The sequence below is a fragment of the Olea europaea genome, unplaced genomic scaffold, assembly GCF_002742605.1.
Source record: "Olea europaea var. sylvestris unplaced genomic scaffold, O_europaea_v1 scaffold770, whole genome shotgun sequence".
Lineage (NCBI taxonomy): Eukaryota > Viridiplantae > Streptophyta > Magnoliopsida > Lamiales > Oleaceae > Olea > Olea europaea.
The window spans coordinates 391493-402362 of record NW_019266118.1 but is presented as its reverse complement, the minus strand read 5'-3'; the positions used below and the strand labels follow the sequence as shown (position 1 = coordinate 402362).

General features: G+C 35.8%; 1 protein-coding gene and 1 long non-coding RNA gene across 4 annotated transcripts; one reads left to right on the top strand and one right to left on the bottom strand.

The window, feature by feature from the left end:
* Positions 1 to 9527, top strand: LOC111391257 (topless-related protein 4-like). 3 transcript variants are annotated; one of them, XM_023016431.1, is made up of 26 exons: positions 1 to 70; positions 376 to 479; positions 828 to 1007; positions 1143 to 1256; positions 1361 to 1519; positions 1610 to 1793; positions 1885 to 2008; positions 2144 to 2259; positions 2557 to 2725; positions 2823 to 2932; positions 3045 to 3114; positions 3234 to 3307; positions 3458 to 3553; positions 4137 to 4232; positions 4854 to 4981; positions 5075 to 5309; positions 5386 to 5550; positions 5623 to 5715; positions 5937 to 6083; positions 6738 to 6848; positions 6924 to 7103; positions 7267 to 7395; positions 7489 to 7584; positions 7951 to 8139; positions 8478 to 8644; positions 8780 to 9527. In XM_023016431.1, exons 2-26 carry the CDS (start codon positions 400 to 402, stop codon positions 8967 to 8969), a joined length of 3402 nt encoding a protein of 1133 aa, XP_022872199.1. In that variant the 5' UTR covers positions 1 to 70; positions 376 to 399; the 3' UTR covers positions 8970 to 9527. The 3 variants fall into 3 exon arrangements, with proteins under 3 accessions (XP_022872199.1, XP_022872197.1, XP_022872198.1); XM_023016429.1 differs by having other exon boundaries at positions 2141 to 2259; XM_023016430.1 differs by lacking the exon at positions 1 to 70 and adding an exon at positions 86 to 223 and having other exon boundaries at positions 2141 to 2259.
* A 291-nt stretch (positions 9528 to 9818) lies between these two features.
* On the bottom strand, positions 9819 to 10807 carry LOC111391258. Its single transcript, XR_002702091.1, has 2 exons — positions 10628 to 10807; positions 9819 to 10309 (listed from the first exon to the last, which is right to left on the bottom strand). It is a non-coding gene; the product is annotated as an uncharacterized LOC111391258 (long non-coding RNA).
* Between the last annotated feature and the right edge of the window lie 63 nt (positions 10808 to 10870).

Sequence of the window (10870 nt, the reverse complement as noted above, 5' to 3'; positions counted from 1 at the left end):
TCTCTCTCTCTCTCTCTCTCTATATACAAAAACCCTTCCGATCTGTTTCTTTCTCTCTCATTCGTTCTAGGTATCAAACCATGTATCTCTCACATGCTTACACATAGATATAAAAGCATACATTTTCACACGCGCGCACATATACATATGCAAGCACGCACAAACATGTGAAGACGGGGCTACGTGCATGCATTATTTGGATGTGTGATATGAATGAATTTGTGTATGGATTGAAGTTTGGGGGTGATTTTTGGGAATTATTTTAAATGGGGTTTATGTGATTAATATAATTATCTATGAGGAATTCTTTTTAATTTATATTTTTATGCAGAAATGGAAAATTTTATATTTAATTTATTTTTACCCTTTTGGCAGGTCTTGTGAGAGAAGGAAGCGATTATGTCGTCTCTGAGCAGAGAGCTTGTGTTTTTAATCCTCCAATTTCTTGATGAAGAGAAATTTAAAGAGGCAGTTCACAAGTAAGATTTCAATTTTCCAATTTTTTATTTTTTTTTTCGGTTTAATTCAAAATTTCTGGCTGTTCACAAATTGAGGAAAAAGAATTAAAAAAGATGCATAATTTTTGGATCTAAAGTATATTAATCAGTCAATTATAGCTTGACTCATCCTTGCCCAACTAATTGGTCTTATTAATTGACTGAAAAATCGGTTTCGTGAGATTGAATTACAATAATTTTTGTTTGGAATTTTATGGAAGCATTATTTTTTTGGGAAAAACCCTGAGGGGATTTATGCGTTTGAAGCTGCTTTCCGCGCTTTCTTAATTCTAGAAATTTTATTGGTTAAATTATGTCCGTTGATTACAGATTGGAACAAGAATCAGGGTTCTTCTTCAACATGAGATACTTTGAGGAAATGGTGGCAAATGGGGAATGGGAAGAAGTGGAAAAGTACTTATCTGGATTTACTAAGGTTGATGATAACAGATATTCAATGAAAATTTTCTTTGAGATCCGAAAGCAAAAGTATCTTGAAGCCCTGGACAGGTTATCTGGTTTTCTTCTTTTTTTTTTTTTTTTCAATTAATATCATTGAATGTCTTTGGCAGCTCTGTATTAATTTTCGTATTCTTCTGGATTAATGTGAATTTAAATGCATATAATTGTGTTTCCAAATTGTAGGAAAGATCGTCCTAAAGCAGTCGATATTTTGGTGAAGGACTTGAAAGTATTTTCTGCCTTTAATGAAGACCTTTTCAAAGAAATTACACAGCTTTTGACTTTTGACAATTTTCGGTAATGAAAGGAACTTTCCTGTTTCTTATTATTATATTCTTCATTTGTGGGAGTTTGCATTGCTGTATTTTCAAGGAGGTTGTTGTAAATGGAATGACATGCAGAGAAAATGAGCAGTTGTCTAAGTATGGAGATACCAAGTCTGCTAGGAGTATAATGCTTGCTGAACTTAAGAAGCTGATAGAAGCAAATCCCTTGTTTCGTGATAAGCTGAACTTCCCCAGCTTGAAGAACTCAAGACTAAGAACACTAATTAATCAGAGGTTAATTTCTTCATAATTTGTGATGTTGGAAGTTCTATCAGAATATGAAATTGAAACATTGCTATTTTTTCTGTTCTGTATTGCTTGCAGTTTGAATTGGCAGCATCAGCTCTGTAAGAATCCAAAGCCTAATCCTGATATTAAAACTCTGTTTGTGGATCATTCTTGTGGACCCTCACAACAAAATGGTGTGAGGGCCCCGTCACCCGTAACTGCTCCACTTATGGGGGCTGTTCCTAAGCCTGGGGGATTCCCACCCCTGAGTGCTCATGGTGTAAGTTGTATTATTCAAGAAAAAACATTCAAATAGGATTTATTTGAGAATTTCAAGAAGTTTGAGACTGATTTTCTTGTTGTTTCTCTAGCCATTTCAGCCAGCACCAGGTCCTCTGGTAACGTCTCCTGCTGCATGGTTGGCTAATCCATCTCAGGTTCCTCACCCTTCAGCTTCTTCCGGTCCAATCGGCTTCCTCCCTCAAAATAATGCAGGTATTCAGAGTTTTCACAACCATTTCCATTTGTTGATAAAACGTCAAAAGACACTTCCCTTCCATCTCCCCAACTCTTTGGCTTACCTCTAAGTTATAACTTATACTGTTTGTTTATGTGCTAACTTTGCAGCAGCCTCTATGTTAAAGCGTCCCAGGACTCCACCTTTAAATAACCCAGCTATCGACTATCAAACTGCTGATTCTGAACATGTCTTGAAGAGAGCAAGACTTCTTGGAATGTCAGATGAAGTATGAATCACAATCTTAAATTCCTTAATTTATCTGCTGTTGTAACAGAAACCCAAGCCTCCTTGTTAGGACATGATTATTTGTTTTGTTCTATAAATTTTCTAATTTGATAGTACTGTGTGAGTTTGACTGTTTGAGCAAGCATTTTCGTCCTGTTTTTCGGTTGTCTAAAGTACAAAGTATATGTATATAAAGGGTTTGGACTTCAAAGCTTTTACGTGTATTTGCACATTGTTCTGTAACAGGTCAAGTTATGACCAAAACTATTGATTTACACAAAACTTCTTCATTTCACAGGTTAATAATATGGCTGTCAATATCTTACCTGTTGGATACACTAATCAGACCCATGGGCAAAGTTCATACTCATTTGATGATCTGCCGAAGGCTGTTTGTTTCACTCTCAATCTGGGCTCAACGGTCAGGAGCATGGATTTCCATCCTTTACAACAAACTTTGCTACTTGGTCAGCATAATCCAGCTTGATACAGCTTCTATTTGTAATTTTAATATTGTTTTTACAGTTATGTGAATGCTAATGCAACTGCTTCATGTATTTTCAGTTGGAACAAATTCTGGTGATATAATGATTTGGGGACTAGGCAGTCGGGAGAGGCTCTGTCATAGAAGTTTCAAAGTTTGGGATCTTGCAGCTTGTTCAACGGCGCTGCAGGTCTGCCCTTGAATGTTTCCAGCATGAGTGAATTGCATCCTTCTTCTTCTGTAATAGATTATTTGAATTATAAGTTGTACGATTCACTAATAGTTATTCCATTCTGTATCAGACATCTCTGGCCAGTGACTACTCTGCATCAATTAACCGTGTGGTATGGAGTCCTGATGGCTCACTGTTTGGTATGTCATACAGAACTTGTCTTATGTTACATTAGCCATTTTTTTCTTTTTTCTCTCAGGCGGAAGAAAGACATGTCTTTTGCCACATGTTATTCTTATGTAACTTGGTGATGCTTCAGGTGTTGCATACTCTAAGCACATAGTGCACATATATTCCTATCATTGTGGTGATGATCCAAGAAATCGCCTCGAGGTTTGTGCATGCTCTTCATCTCACTAAGTTCCTTTTTATGATTTTTTCATCTTACTATATGTTGATTATGATTTACACCTCTTTTTACTACTTTAGTATATCTAATATGGATTAATTTACTGACATACTGATTTCATGTTACTTTTCCAGATTGAAGCCCATGCTGGGAGTGTGAATGATCTTGCTTTCTCTTATCCAAACAAACAACTGTGTGTCGTTACATGTGGAGAGGACAGGCTTATTAAGGTCTGATTACTTATATTATTGGTTCATGCAGCACAATGAGTGAACTTACTTTCCTTTTGTTTCTTTCACAAATGTTTCTCAGAACCCACCAGGTTTTTGCATGTGTTTGTCTCTTTAATCGGTTGGGGAGTGGGTGTGGATTCTTCTTTATTCTTGGGTGGATTCTTCTTCATTCCTTTAATATATATTGAAAGCGTGATTGATTTGGAATAAAATCTGATTTTGATCTAAGACAAAGTCAAACAATCAATATTAACGCATCTTTCATGGATCCCACAACTTTTCAACCACACATTTCAAAAACTTCTATCACAATTTACTAAAAAATCTAATTTTAATCCCCACCAAACACCCTCTGATTTTTTTTTTCTTGTATAGGTGTGGGATGTGGTATCAGGAGCAAAGCAATTTGGAATAAAATCTGATTTTGATCTAAGACAAAGTCAAACAATCAATATTAACGCATCTTTCATGGATCCCACAACTTTTCAACCACACATTTCAAAAACTTCTATCACAATTTACTAAAAAATCTAATTTTAATCCCCACCAAACACCCTCTGATTTTTTTTTTCTTGTATAGGTGTGGGATGTGGTATCAGGAGCAAAGCAGTATACGTTTGAAGGCCATGAAGCACCCGTGCATTCTGTATGTCCACATCATAAGGAAAATATTCAGGTATGATCTTCATTTCAGGTATAACTAATGGTAGATTGTAAATGAACTGATTGATTTATCTTTCTTTTCAGTTTGCACTTTTACTGATATGATATAGAAACATGATAACATGACTATCCAGAAGAATATTTCACTGAGCCTCGCAATGAAGCATATAGCTAACTGTTCTTAGTCTATTATTATCCTTGAAAAGTTGAGAGTTATAATTCATTACTAAATATATAAGCCCTTGTTTGGTAACCATTCTTTTAAAGCTCTTTTTTCTCATACTCTTTTTCAACCACACATTCTCACAATAAAATATTCTTCACATGAACTCAAAAAAATTTCTTACTTTTTAACCACTCATTCTCCAAAAAAATTACCATTCAAAAACTCTTTCTTCCCAAAAAAGGGGCTACCAAATGGGGTCTAAAGTCAATTTCAACCATCTGACTCCCATGTATAAGAAAAGAAATGGCATCATAGAAGCATCTATATCTGTAGATTATACTTGTGAACCTAGAATTTTCTAGATCTAGTGTAAATGTTTCCTGTTTCTATAATAATGTGCAGTTTATTTTGGTTTCTATTTTTTATTGTTCTATCTAACTTTCTTCATTCCTTGCCCCGTGAATTTAGTTTATTTTCTCAACGGCAACTGATGGCAAAATAAAAGCATGGTTGTATGATAATTTGGGTTCAAGAGTTGATTATGACGCGCCAGGCCATTCGTCTACCAATATGGCATACAGCGCTGATGGAACACGGTCAATAGAAACATCCATACCATTTACTATTATGTTTATTTCTTAACTTTTTTTAAGAGCCCAGAAATTTACATATAATGTATTGATATACAGGTTGTTTTCTTGTGGGACTAACCAAGGAGGAGATTCATTCCTTGTGGAATGGAATGAAAGTGAAGGAGCCGTAAAACGTTCATATGCTGGTCTCTCCAAACGAGCTGTGGGGATTGTACAGTTTGATACTACCAAGAATCGATTTTTGGCCACAGGGGATGAGTCCATGATCAAGTTCTGGGATATGGACAATGTAAGCGTATTGACAAAAACTGATGCAGAGGGTGGATTGCCGGTAATTGTCCTCTGTACTGAGTTAAACCTGGCAGACAGTGTCTTTGCAGCTATCTACTAATTATTTTATCTTTTAGGCATCCCCTTGTATCCGATTCAACAAAGAAGGGATATTGTTGGCAGTTTCAACAAATGACAATGCTGTAAAAATTCTGGCTAACACAGATGGCATTAGGCTACTGAGGACAATGGAGAACCGTTCATTTGATGCATCTAGGGTAGTCTCTACTTCAGCTGTAAAGGTAAAATATTTTATTCCCATCTTCTATTATCCATTGTGTGTATTTATGCTGAAATGTATTATGCATCTTCAGCCTCCTCTGATGGGCACATTTGGTGCTGCTAGTGCTGCTGTTGGATCAAGCATTGTAGATCATATTGGTCCTGTACCGTCCATGATTCCAATGGTATGCTGCCATTAAAAAATTTTAGATAGGGAATCTCTTTTTATGAACATATGATCAATATCCTGGTCTCAAGTACATTATTAATGATTTATGCGTACACAAAATAGTTGCAGTTCAAACTTCTTCACATGATAATGCTACAACTATTCTGTAGTATTTAATTTTCGAATTGACATTTTAGTATTTTCAATTTGTGGTGAAATTGTTCGATTATTTTTTAGAATGGAGATAGTCGAAGTTTGGCAGATGTGAAGCCCAGGATTGCAGATGAGTCTAGCGAGAAATCCAGAATCTGGAAGCTTACAGAAGTCAATGAGCCAGCACAATGTCGCTCCCTTAGGCTACCAGATAGTTTGACGGCAATAAGGGTAACATCAACTCAGTCTTCAAACATTCGAAGTTTCATAATGAGACGTTGCCTAAAATTGGATTTTCTTTCAATTTTGGATTTGTGCTTACTTCCATTATAGGAGAACTAGCTGTTCCATCAGAACTACCGCTTGCATCTTTAACCCCTGAGTTTCTTTGTTTCCACCCTCCCTTGGCTCATACTGCACAATTAAGCTCTCGTTTCGCCAGAGAGTAATTTGGTTAATTTTTACTTTAAACAAACAGTAATCAAACACTAATTACTATTCAAAATTTTAAATTGACTGTTAATTATGTCTTTGTTTCTCTTGTCAATTCAAGTAGTTTGACTGTTGGAGTAATTAATGAATGCTTTTTAACATCAATTGCGTTGCCCTCAAAGAATTCTTACTTAAGTTTCAAGCATTCAATTAAAAGCAACAGACTCTCCAGATTGGATATTTAGATATGGTTATGGAAAACTTTAGAACTAGAGAGAGCTTGAAGCTGTTAGTTATAAGTTGTTTTATTCCCTTCCAAGTTCACCTAATCTTAAAATAGCTTTCAGTTCACTATATTTTTAGCTTATCCTTTATTAAGTACATCTTGACCTGTTTATAGTTTTTTGTTTCTTTCTCAAACTTACTTAACCCAGTTTTAAATGCATTTACCAGGTCTCAAGACTGATCTACACCAATTCAGGGTTTTCCATATTGGCTCTAGCTGCCAATGCTGTACACAAACTCTGGAAATGGCCAAAGAATGATCGTAACACAACAGGGAAGGTAATTATTTTACAGGGAAATTTCCTTTTTCATACTATTCTTCTTTTACTCTAGTTGCTTATTCAACTTTTGTAGGCAAATGCTAATATTGCACCACAACTGTGGCAACCTGCTAGTGGAATATTGATGACAAATGATATTAGTGACACGAACCCTGAAGATGTAGTTCCATGCTTTGCATTGTCTAAGAATGATTCTTATGTTATGTCAGCTTCGGGAGGAAAAATTTCATTATTCAACATGATGACGTTCAAAGTAAGTGGCTTATTTCTGCTCATACCAGGCATTTACTTTCAACTGTATCTAGTGCTTATGAACAATATTTGGTCTTAGGTAACAGTTCTTGTTATTAGATAAACGCTTGCTTTCTATGTTACATGTCCCCAGTTAACTTGGAAATAACTTTTTTTATCTACAGATGATGACTACGTTCATGCCTCCTCCGCCAGCAGCAACATTTCTGGCATTTCACCCACAAGACAACAACATCATAGCCATAGGCATGGATGATTCCTCTATCCAAATATATAATGTCCGGGTTGATGAGGTAGAGCCTAAGTGGTGCAACTTTTTACTTAAACTCGTGAGCCTAACAATTTTATAAGTCAAGCCGTTTTTATTGTATGCTTTTGTTGCACAGGTTAAGACCAAACTCAAAGGTCATCAAGAAAGGATAACTGGTCTTGCCTTCTCTAATGCACTTAATGTACTTGTATCTTCAGGAGCTGACTCTCAGGTAAGGTGCTTTTGACATGGATGCTTCTACAAGTGGAAATTATGGTTCCTGCACGTGTATATTCCTGTTCTTTACGCCATCTTATAAAAAATATACCAGGATCACGAAATTAGGAACTGCACAGTGAGACTTAATAGACCTAGGACTACAATAAAAAGTTCTTGGGTAAATAGCATGGGCTTCTGTATACACTTTAGTAAATTTGAACTTTTATCCTATTTTCCCAATAAACCCACATTTATTTGCATTTCTCATTACTCCTATGTAGTGTGGAGTGTTGTGATTTTTCTTTTACTTTGAAGCACATGAAATTGGGCGTGTGGCTGTGTAATATTTTCAGCTAATGATGCCTTTCTATTTCTGCAGCTCTGCGTTTGGAGCACTGATGCATGGGAAAAGCAAACAAGTAAAAACTTGCAGATTCCACCTGGTCGTACGACTTCTCCTCTTGCAGATACACGAGTGCAATTTCATCAAGACCAAACACATTTACTAGCAGTCCATGAAACTCAGATAGCAATATATGAAGCACCCAAATTAACATGCCTGAAGCAGGTGTGACGTTTAACATTTTTGCTTTTGACAAATATGGTTGTTTGTACCGTGCTTGTTGTAGGTTTATTCTGGACAGTACATCTTTTTGCACTACTGCACTTTTTCTTTTTTCTTTTTTTAAAAATTATGCTTTTCTGCTAATATCATGTAAATTAACATTTTCTGATGACAGCCTGCATTAGAAAATATAAGTTTCTCGAAAATCTTGTTCCTCAAAGTAAACATATAATCCTTGAGTTTTTGCGAAAATTGGTGTCTTATCATTATTTAGATGATTGACTGGTGATTCTTTCTTGGCTTCCAGTGGTAATAACTTACATTTTTCTTTATCTGAATAGTGGTTACCCCTGGAAGCAAGTGGCCCGATCACAGATGCTACATATTCTTGCGATAGTCAATCTATATATGTCAGTTTTGAAGATGGAAGTGTTGGTGTTCTTACTTCTTCAACTCTGCGGTTGAGATGTCGAATCAATTCTTCTTCGTACATAACATCCAATCCAAGGTGAGTGCTTCTGAAATTTCTTGGAATTTATTTATCTTCAATATATTTTTACAAGTTTAAACGAGCCAATCACCATAAAATATATCTTCAATATATTTTTTCCCATTTCCTAATTATATTACTTCAATTTTGCAGTATAAAGGTTTATCCCTTGGTTATCGCAGCGCACCCATCAGAACCTAATCAATTTGCATTAGGACTCAATGATGGTGGAGTCTGCGTACTTGAGCCACTAGAGTCGGAAGGCAAGTGGGGCACTTCACCACCACAGGAAAACGGTGCTGGTCCAAGCACTTCTGTTGCAGCTAGTTCCGATCAACCTTAGAGGTAAACAAACAGGTGTATTCTTCTGGAAACCAAACGAACTTATAGCTCCGTTTGTACATGTACCAAATTCCCGTTCTTATTTATTTCGGGGGAAAAGCTGCAAGATTAGATGATACAGTTTTTAGGTTGTCAGCTTCGTAGGGCTAGTGGGCAGGATTCAGGAAAGCATCGAATCAATTATAACGTAGGTTGAGTCGATGTCTCTCCTTAAGGATGAAATGAATATTGAGGTTTATGGTGGAAGTTACAACAGGAGAGTTGTGAAGGATGAAAAGGATATTGGGTGATGAAAGTACAACAGAAGTGTAGTGATGGCCTCCTTTATGTCAGCAAGGATGAGTTTTGTCAATGTCACCAACTGCTGCTCTCTTCTCGTTCTCTGGAGTTACTGAAAAAGTTAAAATGTATTCATTTGATTTGTTTTTTCTCCCCCAAAAATTACTGATTAGCATTAGCAGTGTTTTACAATCTTACTTTTGAGGGGTTTCTTATGTTTAATACAACTATATATGGTTAATGATGTTTTCGATTAATTATATGTTCTCTATAGTCGCTACATGTGCTTCAAGTCCTCGTGGTTGCAAGATCTTATAAGTTGACAATCGACAAATATCTGCCTCCTCCTATTCCTCTTCCTTGACTCTGCTCTTGTTCGAGTTTAGACAGAAGCATGCATTTGTTCAAGCAATTTCTTTCTGTTTTCTTCTTTGCATCCAATCGTTAATCATGGACCAGTGAATATGAACAAAGGTATATAGGATGAACAGAAGATAAGCATCACAGATTTGGATAAAGAAGGAAATCAAAGAAAACATATCTACAACAAAAAACTGCGAAGTTAAAGAAATAACAAGAGAAATAGAAGTGAAATTGAAAAATTAAAAACAAGAGTGTATGCAGAAGAATTCGGCAGACCACAGCATATTGCATATTAACTTAGTGCGTTCGGTATGCAATACTCTACACAACTATATAATATAATGAAAATCTTCTTTTGCTTTTGTAATACTGTCATTGAAATCCTTGTTCTATCCCAAACCTGCACGAGGAAGAGCAATCCAAGTACTAATTCAAAACTAATACACCGTCACATGGTAAAAGCTTTCAGGATTCTTTGTTTACTTAGCAAAAACTTTGAAACCAGACCTCATCTATAACTCATAATCATGGACCTGGCAATAGCGTTGCCGTAACTCTCTTAATCGATTCGCAAGCTTTCACCAGATCATCTTCTGTATGAGCAGCAGAGACGAACAATTTAAGTCCCACCGGTAATTTGCATTTGTCTATAGTTGATCTTTTTGAAGTTGCAAGAAAAATCGAGTCTTCTTTCAACACCTGCGCGTTACGTTAATGTTACACCCTTGAAGCAGAAATCATTAATCGGGACAAGAATTACTAGCATGAGCTCAACTCAATAAAAACAGGTTTCTTGAAGAGGCTAAGAACATTTTTTGGCTTTAGCTTAAAAACGAAGTAAATCTACTTTTTGGCTTTTTTACTCCATACATATTTGACAACTTACATTTTTGAAGTAATTTTTACCTTCTTGTTATTTTCCATTTTGACCATTAAAAAATATTTATTTTATAACTTCATTATTTACTTACAAGTAAACGTTTAAGATTAGACAGATGCGCTCAAAAATCTACTTACGCGATCACAAATATCTTGAAGCACTTGAAGGTCGCCCTTTATGGATCCTGTAGACTTCTTAAGTGTAAGGAAAACAATTGGTGATTGTGGATCACTCACGATCTCAAGGCCTTGAACATCTGATAAACCTGGAATTTTACATAATATTAGGAATTAATGATAATTTTTCCAGGTTATTAAAATATAAATTAGAAACAAAAAATAAAATACTAAAAGAAGAAAGAACCCCCCCCCCCCCCGGCC